This window comes from Centroberyx gerrardi, chromosome 6 (assembly GCF_048128805.1).
Source record: "Centroberyx gerrardi isolate f3 chromosome 6, fCenGer3.hap1.cur.20231027, whole genome shotgun sequence".
Taxonomy (NCBI): domain Eukaryota; kingdom Metazoa; phylum Chordata; class Actinopteri; order Beryciformes; family Berycidae; genus Centroberyx; species Centroberyx gerrardi.
In genome coordinates, this window is record NC_136002.1 from 522123 (window position 1) to 544965 (window position 22843).

Sequence of the window (22843 nt, forward strand, 5' to 3'; positions counted from 1 at the left end):
ATGTAGTTGAACTAGTTGAATTCCATTGTGCTTGACATATTCTTCTCCAGCCCTCCTCTGAAATATTAAAATTTCCCTCCTTCTCCCATTTCTCATTTATATACAGTGTATTCTCAGACTTGGACTGGAGAATGCCATTATACATTCTGGAGATAATCTTATTACATGTTGTGGATTTGAATATTGACAAGAATATTTTCATGATTCCTGTCTCTCCTGTTTCTAAAGTTATACCCAGGTTCTGGTTGAAATAATGCCGAACTTGGAGGTATCTATAGAAATAATTTTGTTCCAGACCATGTTTTTTCTGTAAGGATTCAAAGCTCTGGAATGCACCCTTGTGAACAAATGTATAATAATTAGTAAGGCCTTTTATGATCCGTTTTTGAAATCTATCATCAGATCTATTTGGAACAAATTCCGTATCGTAGGCACACCATCGTAACAGTTTAAATGAATCACCTAATCCACATAATTTTACTGTCTCCTGCCAGGTTTTCAATAATATATTAATCCAAGGGTCATCTTTGTTTACCATTTTATTTTGTAATTCAGTATCTGCTATCGTCGCTGTTATTTGTATCCCTTCTATCATTGCACTTTCAATTTCTTTGCATCTTGCGGAGTATGCTGGTGTACACAAGCAAATTAATGGCCTTAACTGTGCTGCATAGTAGTATTCTTGTAAGCAGGGGAGACCCATGCCACCACATTCCTTTCTTAGTTGTAAAGTTTTATACCTGATCCTGGGTTTTTTCCCTTGCCATAAGTATCTGGATATCAACCTGTTCCATTCCATAAACTGCTTGGTCGGTATCATCACTGGAAGAGTCTGAAAAAGATATAGCATTCGTGGCAGAATGTTCATTTTAATCGACTCTACTCTGGAACTCAAACTCAAAAAAGGAATAACATTCCATCTTAGTATGTCTGACTTTATCTTTGCATTTAATGGGCCATAATTAAGGTCGAATAATTTTGAGATATCTTTAGACAAGCCGATACCCAGGTACCTGATTGATTCTGCATCCCATTTCAATTTATATTTTCCTCTAATATGGTTGGGTGGGTCGTAATTAAATGTGATTACCTGAGTTTTCTGTACATTAAGCTTATAACCTGAGAGTGCCCCATATTTTTCTAGTAGACTCATCAGTTTTGGGAGTGACTGTGTGGGCTGTGTTAGGTATATCAATACGTCATCAGCAAATAAAGCCAATTTTTGTTCCCCTGATAACATATCTATCCCCTTAATATCTGCATTTTGTCTAATCCATTGGCTCAAGGGTTCTATAAACAAGGCGAAGAGGAGTGGTGAGGCACAGCAGCCTTGTCTTGTTCCTCGTTCTAGGATGAATGAATTTGATAAATCACCATTAATTTTTATCTTTGCGGATGGTTTGTCATATAGTGCTTTAAATGTTTCAATGATAGACTTGTGAAAGCCGAATTTTGATAACACTTTGTATAAGAAGGACCATCTGACTGAGTCAAACGCCTTCTCAGCGTCTAAACTTATAATGGCTGTCTCTATTTCCTGTTGTGTGACATGTCTAATAATGTGCAGTGTTCTCCTGATATTATCTTGTGTTTGTCTTTGTCGGATGAAACCTGTCTGGTCTAAATGGATGAGTTCTGGTAGAATATTTTCTATTCTCCTGGACAGTATGGATGTGAACAATGTATAGTCCACATTTAATACACTAATGGGACGATAATTACCGCAATCTAGTTTGTCTTTCCCGTCCTTTGGTATGACAGAGATGATCGCATCCCTCCATGAGGATGGAATTTCCCTTTTCTGTAGCACCCAATTAAGGGCTTTCAGTAATGTTGGACCCAACTGTTCCTGCATTGATTTATACCACTCGGAAGTGAAACCATCTGTACCCGGGGATTTATTTGCTTTTAGTCTCCCAATTGCTGAGTATAATTCCTCTTTTGTTATTTCAGCTATTCATTTTTCATTTTGTTCATTAGTAATAGAAGGTAGATTCAATGAGGCTAAAAATGACTCAATCTGAAGGTCGTCATTAATTTGTGGTTGGGAGTACAGTGATTCATTCAGATCTAAGTACGTTTTAATTTTGTTCTTTAACTTTTCTTTGGTCTGTGGATTATTTAAAATATTTGAATTCAGTCTCCAAAGCGTAGATCTTGATTTACTATTGAGATACAGTGACATATATATAGGACTATGATCTGAAAGAGCGATTGGACCAATATCACACTGTCCTATTCTATGAAGGTCTCTATTGAAATTGAAAAAATAATCTATCCTGGAATAGGTTGCATGAGGTGAGGAGTAGTGAGTGTAATCCTGACTAGATGGATACATTTCTCTCCAAACATCTATAATGCCCATTTCCTTCATTAAGGCGTTTATCTTCTTACTGATACCTTTGGAATCTGAATTTCCACTAGAAGAGTCCAGTCTTGGGTTCAGACGTACATTAAAGTCTCCTCCACAAATTAAAATCCCCTGGCTTTTTGTTGTCATTATTTCAAATATTTGTCTATAGAAAGACCAGTCACTACCTGGGGGAGCATACATGTTAAGAAGACTCACTAAGGTTCCTTCCACTCTCCCAATTATCAAAACAAATCTGCCTTCTTTGTCCCTGATTTCTGATATGTGTTCATAATTTACCGCACTTGATAACAGTATGGCCACTCCCCTCCGGTGTCCTGATTTGTAAGAAGATGAGTATACATGCTTGAAGCCCATTTTGTTTAATTTGGTATGTTCAGTGTCACTAAGATGAGATTCTTGCAGAAAAGCTATTTGAATTTTATCCTTCTTTAATTTCGACAGAATCTTCCCTCTCTTAATCGGATTGAGTACCCCGTTAACGTTAAAAGAAGCTACTCTTATAGGTCTACTTTGCATTTAAGTGATTTAGCACCATTCCCCAATCATAAACTTGAAAAGCTTTCCCCTCCCTGTAGGAACTGACAGAGAGTAAACAACAGTTGAACATTGAACAAAAAGAACGTAATAAGAGAGTATGATATTTAGCCATATTATTTAGTTTGACTTCCAATATAGAGGTCTCTTTTATGACCCTACCTGAGCCTCTTAAAAACGGCTCCAAGGGAAAGCCCCTCTCCCGAGACCGACAGAGGGGGCCCTTGCTGAAGATAGCTGCACCAAAAAGTCCCGTCATGCCCCTATCATTATTATACTAAGTGTATCTACCAGGTTAATAACATTTCTATTATTGATCAAAAGCTATATCGATGGCCTCACCCACCCCAGCCTTCGGATTTTTGGAAACTAATTACCGGAGTGTCCTTGAGAGGAGCAAAGCAAGCAAAAAAGTATGTCCAGTCTTTTAAGTTGTGGATGTTGAGGCTCTCCTAAAGGCTTGCCGTTCGCCACTCGTTTGGTGTGGGATGCGCGTCTCTCAGGTCGCTGGTTGCTTCTCTCCTAGGTTAGCTGTTGCAGTTGTTCCATCAGTGTCTCTGGGGGTTTGATGATCTCCAGGGGGAATCCTCTCCTCGACAGGTTTTGAGTCGCCTCCTCCACGGTCTCATAGATGCGGGTTTCATCGTCATGTTTGACTCTTAGTCGTGCCGGGTATAGGGTTTGGAACTGGATTTGTCGATCTTTCAGAACCTTCCGTACCTCTGCGTATTCCCTTCGCTTTTGGAGAATGCGTGGTGCATAGTCGTTGTCCAGGTTTATTCGCTTCCCCTGCCAGGTAAAACCTTTCTTTTGCCACACCTAACAGAGTATTGTTTCCTTTGTTCTGAAGCTGAGGAATTTTGCTAAGATGGATCTTGGTTGTGCATCCTCCGGTGGTTGGGGTCCGAGTGCGCGGTGGGCTCTTTCGATTTGAAGAGTTGTTTCGTCGGGTATGTCGAGATTTTCTCTGAGTAACATTTCCACAAAGGAGATCATGGATGGCGACTCTTTTTCTGCTCCCTCAGGAACTCCGTATATCCTAATGTTTTCCCATCTGGAGCAGCTCTCCTGGTCAGTTATTTTGGCATCTAGTTTGACTTGTAGCTTCAGCATTTCTGTTAGGATATCTTCTGTGTTTTGGATTCTCTCTTCAGCTTTCACTATTCGCTCTTCAGCCTCGTCCAGTCTGGTGTTCGTTTTCACGATTTCTCCCTTAATGTCCTCAAGCTGCTCTTTATTATCCTGGCGAAAGCCCCTCAGCTCTCGAAGAATCAGCTCCAAATCAGCAGTCTCTTCGCGAGGCATTTGCAGCACTTTGCCTGCATGTTTGCTAACGTTAGCGTTAGCTGGGGAATGGCTTCGAAGTTGCTCGGTTTCTCCGTCATGTATTTCTGGTTGCTGTGTGTTTTTCTTGCTTTTTAGCCTGGTATCCATTGCTTCCCCCTTTCAATTCGAGTTTAGTTTGATAGAAAGTTCGCACTTTTTGGGGGGTTCAAAATTATCTAGTCGGAAACGGTCGGGAGAGCTTTCACTATGCTGCCATCTTGACGGTGTTCCACCCGGAAGTCAAATTGAGACAGTATTTTAAGTACAGTATTGTACCCCTGAATTAATATGGGGAAAAGTGGCATAGGTGCATCACAAGTAGGCTGCTTTTTAAGAAAGATGTTAGGTGGTTGTGAGAAAGAGAGAAGGATTCGAAAGAGTGAAAGGGCAAGTTGTGAGAGTAGTGAAGTCATGGGGAAGTTTGTGGATGTAGCATTGTGTTGTCCACTGTTTCACTTTTAGTACTCCTATGACAGCTCTTGGATATAACAATTGAGCAGCATGCTTGTCCTGACCATTTAGAAGGCACCCAGAGTGATGAAAAGCGTCTATGACTTCTGCGGTGGTGTGGATTCAGGTGTGGGCAGTGAGTATGTTCCCAGTGCCCTTGTGCCCATGTGCCCATGCTCATCAATCACAGCTACTGAATTATGTTTTAAGAGGATTAATTAGAGGCTCTGTCAGAGGCAGGCGGACATGTCTACTGGGGAATGGAAGGCCACTCTCCTAATTCCTCATTAGGTCACTGTCAAACTCAGGTGCTATTCCCCCGCTTTGTCTCGTTTTTGCTCAGACATTTTTTTTTTATCTCTGGCTGTTCTTCCAGCCTGTCTGCATCTGTTTCTCTCTCATATTACTACTTATCTAACTGACAGCCATTCCTTCACCCCTCTACTCTCCATTCTTTTTATTTCCATCTCCTTGCTTTCTCTCCATCCATATTCCATCTGCCTGAGTTATCTTTTCAGATTTTCCATCCATCCCATACTGGCTTGCTCTAAACTCCTCCCAATTGACCCATCTGTTTCCCCCATCCCTCCCTCACCCCCTCTACCTGATTTTCTTTCCCCTGATCCCACTCTTTCGTGCTTGTTACAGGGGAAGTCTTATCTTATTGTTTCCATACTTAAATGCTGAGTCTCCTATGTTTTTGCCACTGATGAAAATGTTGATGCTCTGATCCTTACATGCCATTTGGGACTCAGACTCCTGAGTCTTGGAATCCCACAGCGTTCCTGTTGTCCTAAATGACTCTGTTGTGTTTTCTCTCTCTCTCTCTCTGTTTTTCTTACTCTCTCTTTCATTCACAGGGCTTTGGAGATGCCCAGCACATCCCCCTCACATCCCCTGTGGGGAAGTTCCCTTTCTTTTTCGGGACTGCCATCTTTGCCTTTGAAGGCATTGGAGTGGTAAGTCTTCCCGCTCACTTTTGGTCTCAACATCTTTTGCTGTCAAAATCAGACTGCCCCATTCCTAATGCAATGTAGGACTTACTGTACAGTTAACCCTTTCCTACGGGCCAAAGTGGTGTTATTCACATTCGTTCGTTTTTTTTACGGTGAAATTTTTAATCCCGGCATGCAATATGCCGTGTGAAAATGTGAAAACTCATGATTCTATCTCTATCCACCATTTTACAATCCCAATTTTATAATGACAATGATCCCTTCTTTTGTAACCAGAGTGCACACAAAACAGGCTCTCCCAAAATGGCAACTCATTACCTTCGATGTCTTCTAGAAATCCTTTCTGGATCTCCAATGTGGTTTTACTTTCTGTGCTATTTTTAATTGGCAAGCATCTACTGTGTAATTATTTGCTTTGATTAGGCTCACTGGGTGTTTATTCAAGTTTATTTTCTGTTTCAAATGGAATAATTAGGACACTTAAAGAGGTTAGGAGACCCTTGGAATCATCCTAGATACCTGATATGTAAATACAATTATGGTCAACCGCGTTTTGGATGGCAGAAAAAGGTTTTATTGTCCCCAAAATGTTTTTGGTATGTTGGTTATGTTCAGTAACATAAAAATCATTTGGATGTTATTACTGCCATTTGGTCACATTTTGAAAGGTTTAGGTTTCCAAAAGGTTAGGTCTTAGTATTTGGTGAGGTTTTATTGAAATATACAAAAATATATAGTCTTGTACACCTCTAAAGAGCCATAATATTGTTTGGTTTCTTTTTGGTTAATTGGAGCCAATGAAGTGGCACAGAGTGGCACCGGCCCCTCCTGAAATCTGACTGGTCCCTCCGGGTCCCCCCCCTATTTTCACTGTCTCTAAGTAAGGAGTAATGTTGATCATAGTATGTATAGTTTTCCCAAACACACATGCCATGTTTCCCATACATATGCTCATCTGCGCATCACCACAATATAGGCATGGCTGCCACAAAAAAAATAATTGGTCATTGTATAGAAATTGATCTAAATCAATTGACATCACGTTATGTTCTCTGTCACACCAGAGACTAATGTGGTGAGGCTGGGGCGTTCACTCAGCTGTTGCTTGTAACACATCGCTTGTGTGAGACAGACATTACCTGCCAGATGGACAAGGGTGCATTCTCTCTTCTGTCCAGGCAACTGTCACTTTGCGATGCACAGATCAGTAGACCAGTAGCATTATACCCAATCCAACAGATTCATGTCACGAAAACAAAAATTAAACTTAAAATTCCACAATTTGTTCCAATCTTGCATGTATTTATAACAAAGGTTGTAAACAGCAAATTGACACTTTTTAATCTGAGGTCTGTAATCTGACCAACACTCATACCAAGTAATCAATCCATTAATCCATCTATCAGCAAGGGTGTGTGTGCGCTTGCACACAGGGTGTGTGTGATGCGTCTGTGCAGTAGTATTGTGGTAGTAGTGCCTGTAGTTAGTGCATGTTGCATGCTGCTTCTGCTTGCTACTCTCTGCTTTCAGCTACTGCCACCGGCTAGCCCTCTCTGCAGGGGGTGAAAAGAGGAGCCAAGTGCGTAAGTCTCCTCCTGCCGGTACACAGCCTCTCCACCGCCAAGACTCCTGCAGTGCCTCCTCGTGGCCACACATGGCAACTGGGTACCTTGCGGTCCCAGGCTAAACTGTAGGGGATCTCGGATGTAGCGTGTAGAGTCGAAATTATCAAATCTAGAATTTAGTAAAGGTATGAAAATATGAAACTTTGATAAAGATATCAATTTACACTCGTAAGGGGCACCACCTTCGTAGATGAAGGACCTTTACTTATACTAATCAGTCATCAGTCTAAAGATCGTGAAATCTTTTCAATTCAGGGATTACTTTACTCTGCAAGTAAGGAAACACATAACAACTTCTCTGTAATAAATGGGAATATTTATTTAACTATTCAAGCATAACAAATTCAATGAGATAAGCAATATAAGGCACGTATATTGATCACCAGAATGAAGCACGGAAACTATGGACTAAAACAGACATGAAATGCAATGAAACAAAATAAGAATGAAAGGGAAATGATAATGAAATATGGGAATAAGAATTGGCAGCAGTAAATGGAGGTATGTATGGATCAATCAACCAGAGAAACCAGGCGGAAAGCTACGGGGCAACTAAACTATAAAAGCCTAACTTTTCCTGATCTATTTAAGTAATTTGAATCTAAACTTTTGCATCAACTCTCAGCAGTAAAGACGTGGATAATCAGAGCCTACTTTGTTCAGTTGGGAAGTCCTGCCGGTCGGGTTGTCTGGTCCCGCTGAGCTCGGAGAGACGGACTCGGCGTGGCCGGTTACCTGGCAACGGCAGACGCTGGTGGAACAGCTGGTCTCTGATGTATTATCGTCACGTCGAGGCAAGCAGCGCTACCGGCTTTTCACAGCTGTAGACAACAGGCCTCTCTGGATGTGGAACACTGCGGCGATGTTGAACCAGTGTTTGACTGCTGGTCTTGGAAGAGTTGACGTTTCTAGCTCTTCTAACTGTTATAAAAACTAAATGATCTCGTTACTAAATAGCTTCGAAAATGATCTTCGCTTGGCCGAGCGTTGATAACTTCTTAACTATTAGACGCGAGGTTCAAACTTCTTGTACGCGATTCTTAAGTTCATCTGGAGAAGACGTCTCTAACTCCAGGTTCAAACTCTAAGTTTCAGCTAAAGTCGAATTGTAGCTAAATTGTTGATCTTGGCTTCAGCAGGTTTCTTGGCGAGGGCGGAATGTTGAACTGTCTGAAAACCCAGATAAGAACATTTTATATCTCTTTGAATTCTCAGGCGTCGTTTGCCATGCAAATCACGCTTCGCGCTCTTTTTCTGTTTACTAATTAATTTCTTTGTTTGAGAAGATTTCACCCCGAACCGAGAGGGAGGGGGGAAAGGAATGCAAGAGGAATCATTCCTCTAGTCTATTTTATTTTGGGATCTATTACTAAGTGATCTTAATAAAGATTCCTTTTAAAATAATATGTCGGTATTTTACATCTCCACCAATTACTGTTGTCAATTGATCGAAATAATAAAAACCTGTCAACTTACATTCAAACTTATATAGCTAGCACATCAATATAAGGACATCAAATAAACCTTCCTGGTACAATCTGTGGCTATAAAGTCTTCACCAAGTTAACTCATATATGTAACTTGTGTTTCTAACTGCGTGATCAATATGAAAAAAACAATTTAATCATTTAATACACTCGGACGCACTGACATTTTATACTGACATGTCGTTGCTATAAATGACCACAAGGTGGCAGTGTAGGACCATGGAAATAGGAGAGTGTCTCTGGATGAATATCTGATACACTTCAATCATTTAACACATCATGGTCTATGCATGTAACTTTTAGCTATTGAACATCTTCAACATATATATGGGCCTATAGTTAATACATCTAGTATACTTCAAACTACAAAATAGATCCATTAAAGACATTGGGAAAATATAGTTGAAAGTAGGTTTTAAAGGAATGTGAAAAGGGAAGAGATTTATGACTGTCCTGATTCAGAGAGGGGTTAGTGATGAGACTCTGGAAAGTGTCAACAGCAGTCTTTGGTTCCTTCGTATTGACACGGTGTGTATTCCCGTTCTCACCCAATGTTGACTGTCCCTTCTGATTAACCAGAACAGTCTGGTACTCCAAATGAAGAAAGGAGGGTGATTCCCTATATTCAGATGTGTGAGACGTATGGATGTGTGATTGTATAGTTCATTAGTATTCCTGAGTTCTTGAGTCCTTCTCCTCCTGATGGCTGAAAGATAAAGGTCGTTAATTGTGGAATGTGTGAGTTTCAAAGCTCTTCGCTGGGTTGGTATCCTGTCGTTAATTTCCTGAGCTGTCCTGTGGAGACATCTCTGGCTGGCATAGACTCAACTCCTTGAGCCATGGACTGTGTCAATTCGACACCTTTATGGCCACTTGTTGTGGTAGGCCATTTGGTGTTGATTCAAGAAAGCAACAGAAAGGTTGTGGGCTTTCTGCAAATGTCTCCCTGGTATCGCTACATGGAGCAGCAGTGGGCCCCAGAGACAAGGTGCGCAGGCCCACAGGTGTGTGGACACGCCCTGGCGCCTCTCAACCACTGTCCCAGCTATGGGCAAATAGCATGAGCAGATGGGGCTCAGCCATGAAAGGCAACCCATCTAGGAGAAGGTCACTCCGAACAAAAACCATGGGTGCTGCTCGCACCTGGCTCCGTGCCGCATGCCACCTGAAGGTAACGGAGGAAAGGGCGGATAAGGGCTTATGCCTAAAACGGCCAGAGTAGGGCTGAGAGGAGTTGCGCCCCACAGCCCTCACATAGCATTGTAAAGCCTAACAATGGAGAATCCAGTTATTGAGAATCCTATACTTCCAGCGGCGGGAGTCCGCAGGAATCACGCAGCAGACGGTGGTGCTGGTCTTCCCCCCAGTGGACAGCATGACGATGGGACCCCAAACCCGAAAGGGAGAGTTCAGTCTGACTACAGCACACGGTCTAATGCACTCTTGCGTTGTCGGAGACCATTTACTATGGGAACCTTCAATGCAAACACAGTGAGAGAAGAAGCGAGGTTGGCGGAGCTTGCACACTGTGCCGAAGAAAGGGGAGTGGAGATCCTGGGAGTCCAGGAGCACAGGAGAGTACATGCTGATGATCCGATCGTGTATTGCAGAATGGAGAGATGCTCGTTCATCACCTCATCTGCATGGCGAAACGAGGCCCAGGCTGCTACAGGTGGCGTGGGGCTAATGCTGAGTTCTCGGGCATGTAAGGCTCTCCGTAGAGTTCACCATCACACCGAGAGGATCCTTATCGCAGATTTCGATGGTAACCCAGTTACAACCATCATGGTCGTGTACTCACCTACCAACGTAGCACCAGTCGAGGAAGTAGAGAAGTTCTACGAGGACCTTACAACAGCAGTCTGTGATGTCCCGGCTCACAACTTCCTAGCAATTCTGGGCGACTTCAATGCGAGGCTTGGACCAGAGGACGCACCCTTCACGTACCACAACACCACTAACCGCAATGGCGAATATCTTGTTGCCCTACTTATGGAACACGAGCTACTGGCTGCGAACACCCTGTTCCGGAAAAGAATGGGCAAGAGATGGACCTTCCAGGACAGGGCTACCGGTATGTTACATATTATATATATACATACATTGACTACATACTGGTAAGGCGCAGGTGGAGGAACTCTATCCTGAACGCTGAACCTTACAGCACGTTCGACTCTGTGGGCTCTGATCATCGAGTGGCTTCCATGAGGGTGCGACTGAGCCTGAGGGTCCCCAAGCCAAGCCCGAGGATCCGATATGACTGGAAGGCGTTCTCGACAAGTCCTGACCTTCAAGCCAGATACACAGTGGAGGTGAGAAATCGCTTTCAACTACTGGGTGTGGAGGAGGATCCTGATGCAAAGTACGGGCGGTTTGTCACTGCGAATGTGGAGGTGACTAGGATGTGTGTGCCGGTGATGGAGAAGATCAGAATCTCCCCGAGGGCCAAGCATCCGGAGGTCGTGGTGGCACGTGAAAAAGTGGAGGATGCACGCCGAAGCTTCGATCACGAGCGGACTACGGAGAATCGTGAGGTATTGAATGAGGCCAAACAGCTTCTCTTCAATACTTACGACAAGATCAAGGGGGAGGAGCTGATGGGGAGGGTGTGGAGAGTGGAGGCAGCTCAGGGTGAACAACAGTATGGGGAGTCATGGAGGGTCATAAATGAGATGTGTGGGCGCAAAAGGTCAAAGGAGGGACAGGTTGCAGGCAGCAGCCCGGAAGAGAGAGTGACCTCCTGGTTCACCCACTTCCGGAATCTCCTAGGCACACACCTGACAGTGGATGGAGCTGAGGAGGACATACCTGCAGTCCTTACAAATCTCAATATTGATGATGGTCCCTTTACAGTCAGGGAGTTCGCCAGAGTGAAATCCACTCTGAAGCAGGGAAAAAGTGCTGGGCCGGACGGCATTCCCCCAGAGGTCTTTAAGAATTGCGATCTTGACATCATCCTGGAGATTTGCAACCTTGCTCTGATGAAAAACAACATGCCTGATATGTGGTCTCTCTAACATCATCCCAGTGCCTAAATCTGGAGACCTCTCGCAACCAGACAACTACCGCGGCATCAGTCTGACATGTGTCATTGCAAAGATGTACAACCGCATGATACTAAAGCGGATACGGTGTGCCATCGACCCCTACTTGAGAGAGAACCAAAATGGCTTTCGAGAGGGAAGAACCACCGTAGCCCAGATCGGAGGTGAAAAAGAACAACCTGACAGCGGTGCTGTGTTTTATCGATTTCAAAAAGGCATTTGACTCGATACACAGAGGCGTGATGATAAAGATACTCAAGGCTTACGGTGTCCCTCCCAACCTACTCCGGGCCATAGGGACCATGTACACGGGTACAAGAGCCAAGGTAGTGACCCCAGACGGCAACAGCGAAGAGTTTGACATCCTGGCGGGGGTGTTGCAAGGGGACACCCTTGCCCCCTTCTTCTTCATTATAGTCCTGGACTATGCACTTAGGCAAGCCATCAGTGGACGGGAGCAGGAACTCGGCCTCACTATTACACCTAGGAGGTCTAGACGACTCCCTGCTGTAGTCCTAACGGACCTAGACTATGCAGATGACATCAGCCTGCTATCTGACCGTATGGAGCAGACACAGGAGCTCTTGACCAGAGTGGAGACAGAGTGTGCCAAGGTTGGGCTCAGGCTAAATGCCAAGAAAACCGAGGTTATCACCTACAACATCCTCCCGGACCATCCACCTCTTAAGACAACAGGAGGCACTGCTCTAAAAGAAGTCAATGACTTCAAATACTTGGGCTCATGGGTCAAATCGTCAGAGCAAGACCTTAAAGTGAGGAAGGCGCTCGCATGGAAGGCTCTGAACGGCATGGCCAGTGTGTGGAACTCCAACCTCCCCCGACATATCAAGCTCAGCTTCTTCTCTGCGACTGTAGAGTCCGTTCTCCTATATGGCTGTGAATGCTGGACCCTGAAGCCCAACCTGCAGAAGTCCCTGGATGGGTGCTACACTAGAATGCTGCGTGCAGTACTAAACATCGACCAGAACGAGCACGTTACCAACAAGCATCTGTATGGGGGGTTACCAAGGTTGAGTGAGAAGATAGCATTCAGGAGAATGAGGCTAGCCGGTCACTGCCAGAGACACCGGGAGCTCCCAGTCAGCAAACTGGTGCTGTGGGAGCCAACACATGGGCATCGATCACGAGGGCGTCCCACACCAATGTACGTGGACGTACTAAAGAAAGATGCAGGGGCGGAAAGTACTGGCGAGCTAGCCAGATGCATGGAGGATCGAGATGACTGGAAACGCCGCTGGAGGGCTCGTCCGAGGACGACCTAGAGAGATCTATTGAAATTAAGTCTTGTCATTGTTCAGGGATTTCATTAAAGTTTTTGTTGTAGGGCATTCTGGTGGCTCAGTGGGCTAAGGAGCATACCATGTGAATGGTAAGGGATGAACCAGTAATAAATGCCAACTCAACTCAACCCAACTCAACTTTATTGTCCCACTAACGGAAATTGGGTTTGCAGCTATGGTAAACCGAGTGGACCACATCAATCAAAACAAAACAAAACAAAACTAGAAGGTCACTCGGAGAGCCCAGACCTCTGCCAAGGTTCGTGCTATTATTGCTTGTTCGTGAGTCGGATCTGGATCCGCTCCAAAATTGAATGGGTTCTTCCTTGGCCCATGCTACACCCTTCCACAAAGTTTCATGAAAATCGGGCCAGTAGTTCCGTAATCCTGCTAACAGACAAATAAACAAACAAACAAACAAACAAACAAACAAACGGCACCAAAAACATAACCTCCTTGGCGGAGGTAACAAAACAAGATCATTTCAGAAGGGCTCCTCACATGTACCATTGTACAATAAAGATCAAGACAATGGATTAAACCAGTGTAAAAGGAATCTCCATATAATCATAGTCCATATGATTACCAACAACATGTTTCATGAATAAGTCATTGCTGAAAAGGGTTGGTGTTACCAGTAACATTAACATTATTACTATCTGGATTTGTAGTTTTAATGGTGCTTTTAAACCTTCCGTCTACCATGTTCTACACATTGTGGCTTCCCTTCTGATTTTCTTTCCAGGAAATAGAGCATTTATCAATACACAGGATATGATATTATTATCCCTTGTGCATTAATCCAAGGTGAGCATTCATATAGAAGCCCAATTCAGAGTTTAACAGAATGATATACTACTATACAAATGAGTACCATAGAAATCATAAATAGAAAACACTACTTTACAATACACACTACAATCAATATTCCTTTCTATTCAGAACATAAAAAATGTTTAAAATAATTGTGATGTTTTGGAGCACTGTAACCGATTCCTGATTTATAAGTTATGAATCACATAACGGTGTTGTAACGTTGATGTTAATGTTAGCTAACATGGTTGACACACCAGGATATTCCATTCTCAACACTAGCCAATGTTAGCTGGCTAGCTAATAACAATAATAAGAACAGTAATAGTATAATAAACTAAGCAACAGATGTCAGTGTCCACACATGGCGATTACCTAATGTTACATGGCTATGTCTCGTAGTTACATTAGCAGTTAGCCTATTATGCATCTTGTGTGGATGTGGATGCCGACATAAGTTTAATATTTACAGTAAGTTATTATTCAAAATTAACCAACAACAGTGAGGGAACATACAGTACGTTTACCAACCATGTACCATGGAGAGCCGAGAGTGTGCAAGTTTTCATTCAACATAAAACACAAGTTCAAATCTATTCTACATGTTCTCAGCTGTTCAGATTTACCTTTATAGTAAAGGCCATTATAGCTTCCCTGCACACCAGTGTTCCTACAAAATGTGCTCATAACGTACTCTTTTACTTTACTCTTTTAAAGCAGGCTATTTATGTAGGTTGTAGTGTTCCATCACCTTGTACTTTTGTAAATCTTTTTAATCTTTATGTTTTCCAAATATATACATCTTTCCCTCATGTCTTTCAGTATGCTTGATTAGTCTAGAGCAGGGGTGGCCAAAGTTTTCGGCTCTGTGGGCCAAAATGTAATCTCACCAGTGAGCCACGGGCCAAAATATATAAGCATGTTATAATCATTTTGAAATGCAAACTTATAATTGTTATCAATATTCTTTTCTCAATGACCTCTAGTACAACAGTTCTCCCAATCTCCCAAACAAGTTCTCGTGTTTATTCAACATTTTAACAAGGGTTTTCTGCTGAATCAAAATTTCATTTTTTCTTTTTTCAAAAAAAATGTTTGATACAACTGATTATGTAAATACAACTATGTACTGTACTCTATTTGTAAAAAAAAAAAAAAACATTCCCTGTAAAAAACAAACAAAATAAGAATAACTTATAAAAGCTGCCTGAGCTTGAAAAAACAACTGTAACCAGTTACCAAATTACTGTAAGTTAGGCAAACTAAAGATGTATATTTTTGAAAAATGTATTTAACCAGCTAAGTCTATAGAGGAGGGGGTGGGGGGTCATCGCAGGAAACGTTACTAACTGCTGACTGACTCCCTCCTGACCTGAATATGCCTCCTGATGCCCTCAGCTGCAGCGTGGGAAAACTATCAATACAGACACACATACCTGACTCCCGCGCTGTGGTTTCTTGGCGTGTCTATTTTAACTTTCTCTTTACAGCCCCTGACGGTGTTTTCTCTTTGGCAGAGCCATACTGCATCATCACCAGTAACGTTGCTCTTGCACTTGACTTCTAGAGTCCGCTTGTAATTGTCACCGGCGTACGCCAAAACCGCCGCGTAGCCTCTACACTGGTTGTTATAGAACATGTGAAGTGATGCACCGCCGCTGGGTGCCTACGTCAAGTCCGAGCGCCCCGGTGATTTACGTGCTGTGGACATGTATTATGGGAAAATAACGTTTCTCCACCACAAACTGAATTACGTTCCTCTGCCAGGTTGGTTAACGGTTAAGTTTAGGCAAGTAAAACGACTTTGGTTAAGTTTAGACAAGTAAAACAAGTTATGTTAAGGTTAGGGTAAAGGTTATAGTTAAGTTTAGGCAAGTAAAACAACTTTGTTAAGGTTTGGGTTAAGGTTATGGTTAGGCAACTAAAACAACTTGGTTAAGGTAGGGGAAGGGCTTGGTCATGGTTAAATAAGAAAAACGTATGTTAAAAATGAAAATGTCCTTTGAAAACGCTGGGAATCAAACCCTGGTCACCGGCATCAAAGGCAAACGCATACACTAGTGATGCGCGGATTGCAGTTATATCCGCGGGCACCGCGGTTAATCCGCGGATCGGGCGGGTCGGGTCATAAAAATTAACATTCTGATTAATAGCGGATGGGTTGCGGGTGGGTGAAATAATACATCATTAACTTTTACTTTAAATAAATGTTTATTTATTTAAAACCAGCCTACTTCAGTGTAATATGTTACCATATCATCACGCTTACATATAACCCACTGAGAAATAATGGTAATGTGTGATCGGGTGCGCATAAAAAAAACCCAAACATTTTTGAGTTCATTAAATACCTGCAGCGATCCCACCGCAGCAGAAACGATAAGTGCGTCTCCCCATTAAGAGAGACGCTGTGTAGACACTAATAACAATTATTTCTATTATACAAGAGAGAAACGTGACCGCAGCATAAATATGAAACTGTATTGCAAAGGCACAGTTCACCATGGAAACGTTTAATTACTGAAAGCAGCCTCTCTAATCTTTAAAGTAAATCGTTAAAGAAAACACTCATACATCAATACAACGAACACACAATAAAGAAATCACATAGAAAGCTTGCACTGCTCGACATAATTTAAAAGGCAATATAGAGGTGGAGTGAAATGTCCATGCGGGTGCGGGGTGGGTGCGGGTCTATAAATCATAGAAAATAATTCGTTCGGGTGGGTGGCGGGTGGATGATTTATGCGTACATGCGGATTCGGATGGCGTCAGAGCCGATCCGCGCATCACTAGCATACGCCCATCCACCACCCCGACCACAATGCCCTTACTGGCCACTGTGCTACCACAATGTGACACTACTTCCTGTTTATGTCTCCTTCACGTAACCGTTTCGTGCTGGGAATACAGAAATGTAACACTTTACGTTCCACCAACACGTAATTTGCTGTTAACAAGTTTGAAAAATTTGAGTATTTGGATCTTCAGCAATTTATTTGACAGCCAAAAGTCCTGTAGAGATCAGTACATGGAAGGATAGGTAATAATGTTTTTAAACGTAGTAGTAGTATGAGCTGTAGTAAAAGAAGTAGTTGTAATATCAGTAGTAGAAGTAATAGAATTAGCAGTAGTAGTAGTAGTAGTATTTGGACTGTACGCATTAGAAACAGTAGAAGTAGCAATAGTAGTATTAGGAGCAGTAGTAGTAGCAGCAGTAATAGTTATACTACAGTAATAGTGATGGAAGTAGTTAAAGTAGTCATAATAGTATTAGTAGCAGTAAGCTTGAAATAGTAGCAGTTGTAGTAGTGTGTGTGGTGTATGTGTATACATGTGTGTGGTGTATGTCTGTATACATGTGTGTGGATGTGTGTGTGTGAGTATGTGTGGGATCATGTGTGTGTGTGTGTCTGTGTGCGTGTGTGTGTGTGTGTTTTAGTAGTAGTATTACTAGTAGTTGTAGCAGTAATACTAACAGTAGTAGCACGGATAGCAGTGGAAGTGTTTGAAGCAGTTGAAGTTTGAAGGAGTTTAAGTAGTTTAGTAGTAGTACTACAAATTGTAGTTAAAGTGTTTGAAGTAGATGAAATAGTAGCTGAAGTAATACTTGTAGTAGTAGCAGTAGCAAGAGTAAAAGAGTGTACCTTTAAGTGTACCTGGCTCCCTTCATTGTGTGTGAGGACAGGACTAACTGAAGATTGTGATGTATAATATGTGTATGTAGTGTTAAAATTGTGGGAATTATCACAGTTAAAAAAATGTGTATGTTTTGTGAAAAGCACAGCCTGTAAAGTCTGTGGAGTGGCTAGAGTGTGTGATGACATCACACACTCTAGCAGAGCTGAACATTCCGCCAAGCACACCATTCCCGAATACGCTGAACATTTTCAAGTTTGAACGGTGTTGATAGCTTAAACTAAAAAAAATAATTACATTACAAAAACATGGCGGAACAATAAATAAATAAAGAATTATTAGTGGGCTAGCTGTAAGCTAGTTAGTGGGCTAGCTTACAGCTAGCCCACTAACAGTGTTGGGGGTAACGTGTTACAAAGTAACACGTTACAGTAATCAGATTACTTTTTCGTGGTAACGATTAACTTAACGCATTAGTTTTTCAATTTATGTAATCAGTTATTAGTTACTTTCTCAAAGTTACATTTCGCTACTTTTATTTTTCTTTCAACTGGTTAAATGTTTAGTTAGTGGAAATTAAAAAAAAATTAAGGTATTGTACGCTACATGATGTTATTACAGCAGACTGAGCAGCAGGCTGCGGTGCGGTGGAGGCTTGTAGGTTACAACTCGCGTTCAGAATGAACACAACAATAAACTGCAGAACTTGGAAATATTCACATTAGTTTGAACTGATCGAAGAGAAGGATAAGAACATTATTGTTAACTGTAAGTTTAGCTTTCACTGTCATACATAAGATTTGAATTGAAAGCGCTTGTGAGCACAGTCTGCCGTTTATTTTGAGACCAGACCAGATCAGGCTCCGTTGATCACCGGGTGAAGTTAGTTTGAAGTTTGATATTCACCGGTTGATGCACTTTTTAACGTCAATAGCTCCGTGTCAGTAGCATATTTTTGCTTAAATTAGTTAGTTACTTTTTTATAGAGAGGAACACGGAGCCAATGTTTCACAGTGTTGATAAAGTCAAAATCACCTGCGGTTGTGATGCAGTGATGGCAGAAAGGCATCCAGTTGGTCCAAACCCCCACTGAGTATTTACTGTGGAACCAGGTAACTGAAAGCTGCCTTGATGTTTTCTTTAGACAACAGTAGATTGTTACTTAAGGCTGTGACCCAGACGTGATGATTAGTGATGATTTCTGTACATTAAGAGTAATGACATAAGCAGAAGACGCATTTTAAAGGCATGATTTTACGTGGGTAACGTGAAAGTACTCTAACGCGTTACTTTTAATAAAGACTAACTTAGTAACGTAACTAGTTACTATTTAGGGCAAGTAACAAAGTAAAGTAACTAGTTAGTTTCAAAAGTAACTTTCCCCAACACTGCCCACTAATAATAATTAGAAAAAATTAAGACAATCATAAATGACGTAAAACAAAAAAAGAGAGGAAAGTTCTAGTGCAAGATTATAGAGAATGTATGGTATATATGGTAAAGTATATGTATGTACAACAATAGTGAGCGCCCTGATCCATGTCAAGTTCAATTAGGTATGAGTTAGTCCATCCCTTATAAGTAAGTTCAACTAGATGTTGATCAAAACATCTGAACTGTTCCCACCCTGTCATTGCCTCTTAATATCTTAGAGATATCCAAATGCTTTAACAGATTGCATCAAAATTTTCACTCTTGCTCCTATGAATGTAAGTCACTTCATGTTTACTTGTTCAACAGAAACTGGAAGAGATCTGCATTACATATAGCTGCAAAACATGGATTTTTACAAATTACGAATTTATCTGCTAATATAGACTTTTCCTGACGTGGGTAATAAAACAAAGTATTTCCATGCACTATGTTGCCAGTGTAGGTTTTACAGAGAAATTACAATGACAGAATCAAAGACTAATAATACTTATATGTGCCTGTGCTGATGTCTTTAGGAATTTAATAAAAAATAAGAAAATATTGCATAATAATTTTAAGTACTGTAAATGCAAAAATTTACTTCACCCGTTGTGGGTCAAAATGACTAAGCAAGGTTCAAAAGTCTTCTGTGGATTCTTTATTCAGACATGCATGGTTCAGTTCAGTGTTCCAAACAAGCAACAAAGAAGTGACCAAGAACGGAGTTCAGGATCCACTTATATAGGTTAAAGTAAACAAAACTATAAATCTTGGCCCATAGCCAAACCTACTTGGCTCAAAACCAACCCACTAGTTCAGACTTTTAACTGCATGTCCACCTATAGAATCACTCAAAACCACACATAACCATATATAGTGATCATGCATGCATTCAAGCACTGATTACATCATTATAGTAAGCAGGACAAAAGACACTCCACTTTCCAGGACAAAGGAAAGCAAGAACAGAGTGTACTATCCATATAAAAAAGCACAATATTAATTTTATTTCTTACATTCCTCCCTTTTGTCACAAGGTGACAACTAAGATTAAAATAAAATAACACCAGATACATCCTACTCTATGTATACTTCACTTAAACAGTGAGGAAAACATCTCTTCTAAGAGTTACAAACAAGCTTCAATCAACACGAATAAAAACCAGAAATAAAGGAAAACAAAAAAGGAATAAAAAAAACCCTCGTCTTCAACCCATGAGCTTTACACTCAGTAGAGGGCTACCACTCTGGAGAGGTTTACTAGCACATTCGATGCAGAGTGGTTTCCCCTCGTTCATCTAAGAGCTGCTTCGTCGTTGTCACTATCATCCTAGAAGACAGATGCATTTTGCAAAATGGGAAAGACAGGGAAAAAGAACAGCAGCTTTAGCTGCAGCATCAGCAACAGCATTTCCCTATGAAACTGGATCAACACCACTTGTATGAGCCTGACAATTACAAACAGCATGAAAATTATGACACATTGAAAGCATACTGAGAGTCTGCATAGACCATGATATCTTCTCCAGCACCTAGAATAAAAGCACGAGTTAAGACAAAGAGTTCTGCTGCTTGCGCAGAAAGATGTCCTGTTGAACCCTCTACAAAGAAAACAAAGTCAGGGTTAGTCAGTGGTATGTTAAACAAGGCATCACAAAGTTTGGTAGCAATGTCAATCACTTGCAAACAGCAGTGGGGTTCACTTTCCTCTGTTGTAGGAAGAAGTATGGAAGGGTTAAGGACAGTACAACACTTCAAAGTAACATAAGACATAATAAGTAGAACATTCTCCCAATGCAGCATCTTCGCAGGAGTCAGGTAAGCAGTCTTAGCCTAAAGGATGAGAGAATGAACAGCATATGGAACATGTACAGTTAAGGGACACATAGCAACAAGGTCAGCAGTTGCAAGGACAGCTTCAGTAGCTGCAGCAACAGACCTTAGGCACGAGACCATTGCTCTCTCAGTTGTAGACAGATGTTTAGAAAAATAACCAACAAGGCGTTGCTTGTCACCATGGGACTAAGTTAAAACAGCTGACATAAACCCATCTCGTTCAGAGACAAACAGATTAAAGGGTTTACTATGGTCAGGGAGTCCTAAACAGGGAAAATTAGAAAGAGCTAATTTCAAGTTAGTAAATGCTTTGTCAGCTTCAGTAGTCCAAGTCAGGAAGTCAGTCATGGCCAAATGTTTACCACTGTGCACGATGTCATACAGTGGTTGAGATATCTCTGCATAGTCACGTATCCATGGGCGGCAGTAGCCTACAAGACCCCAAAACAACATAATTTGCTGTTTTATTTGAGGTTTTGGTACCTCCAAAATTGCTGTAACGCATTCGGGACCGAGTTTACGACCTTCAGGTGTGACTATATGTCCTAGATAACGTACGGACTGTAAAACCAGCTGGATTTTGGTTTTGAGACCTTGTGTCCGTTCTCTGCTAAGTAACAGAGAATGGAGACAGTGTCTGTTTTGCAGGCCTGCTCAGAAATGGAACACAACAACAAATCATCCACATGCTGTATCAATGTACTACCACAAGGAACCTCCCAACCTGAGAGGTTCTCAGCTACAGCCAAAGCAAACAAAGTGGGGCTGCTTGAGAAACCCTGAGGCATACGAGTCCATGTGTAGCACTTACCATTGAAAGTGAAAGCAAACCAGAACTGGAAGTTAAGATGCACAGGAATGCTGAAAAAAGCATTAGCCAAATCAATCACAGTAAACCAACAAGAATCAGATGGGACCTGAGACATTAAAGTTACCACATTTGGTACTGTGGGCGCTGGATGTTGCACAGCGTCATTTACAGCTCTCAAATCCTGAACAGGTCTCCAACCACCATTAGGCTTCCTAATGGGCAGAAGAGGGGTATTACAAAGAGAATGAGGACGCTCCACGACGGCACCTTGTTTTTTCAGTGACTCAATATCAGGAGCAATTCCCTCCACAGCCTCTAGGCTGAGGGGATATTGCCTCTTACATGGTCTGAAAGAGGATTTAGGTTTTACCACTACAGGTGTTGCAGTTTCCTACAACCAAAATCAAAACCGCTAGTAGCCCATAGTATAGGCGGAACCTTGGAAATCATATTTTCTTCTTCAGTTGTTAAAGGCATATGAACAAAAGAGGTGGTGTCTGGTTCTTGGTGAAGAAGAACATCCTCATCTACATGCTCTTGAGATCCTAAAAATAACCCTCATATGTTGTCATAGTAAAAATACCTAGCATCTTAGAAGAAAGAATGATACCTTCCGGACTGCAGTACATATTTATTCCCAAAGCACACATGAGATCACGCCCTAACAAATTTACTGGACAAAAATCTGTCAACAAGAAAGGATGATCTCCTAAGTAATCACCATAAGTGACAGAAAATGGTTCAGAAATCGGTTCTAACACCGGAACTCCTAATGAGCCAACTGTTTTAAGAAATTTTGTCATTTTGGGCGCATTTGGGAGTAATTTGGACTGCACAACGGAAACATCAGCACCAGAATCAACCCAAAAAAAAAAAGGGCACCACTACATTTCCTACTTTCAAACTTAATTTAGCTGCTTTCTGTTTCCTTGGGTCTAATTTAGAGTACTGACCTTGAGTTATAATAGGGTCAGTGTCTGCCTATCCATCTGAACTATCCTGTTCACCTATCTGGCCTGTCCCCGCTATCTCCTATGGGTTAGCTGGCTGGAATCCTGGAGCATTCACAGACAGGCTTGAGGGTTGCATGTGGCCAGGATCCATCAGGTGCATTCTCACGTCTTTGTATGCCAGACCTGTGATCTGATGAACAATCACGAGCCATATGACCATACCCCCCACAGTTGAAACACCTTAGACGTTGCTGGTTGTAAAACTGTGTGGGTGGCCCTCT

At 41.8% G+C, this 22843-nt stretch overlaps 1 protein-coding gene across 2 annotated transcripts in view; it reads left to right on the forward strand.

Annotated features, from left to right (window-relative positions):
- slc36a4 (solute carrier family 36 member 4) overlaps positions 1-22843 on the forward strand; it is a 237150-nt gene that overhangs the window by 68439 nt on the left and 145868 nt on the right. For both annotated transcript variants that reach the window (XM_078284357.1, XM_078284358.1), the window contains exon 9: positions 5545-5643. In XM_078284357.1, coding sequence (XP_078140483.1) covers positions 5545-5643 — 99 coding nt within the window. The remainder of the gene's footprint in view (positions 1-5544; positions 5644-22843) is intronic.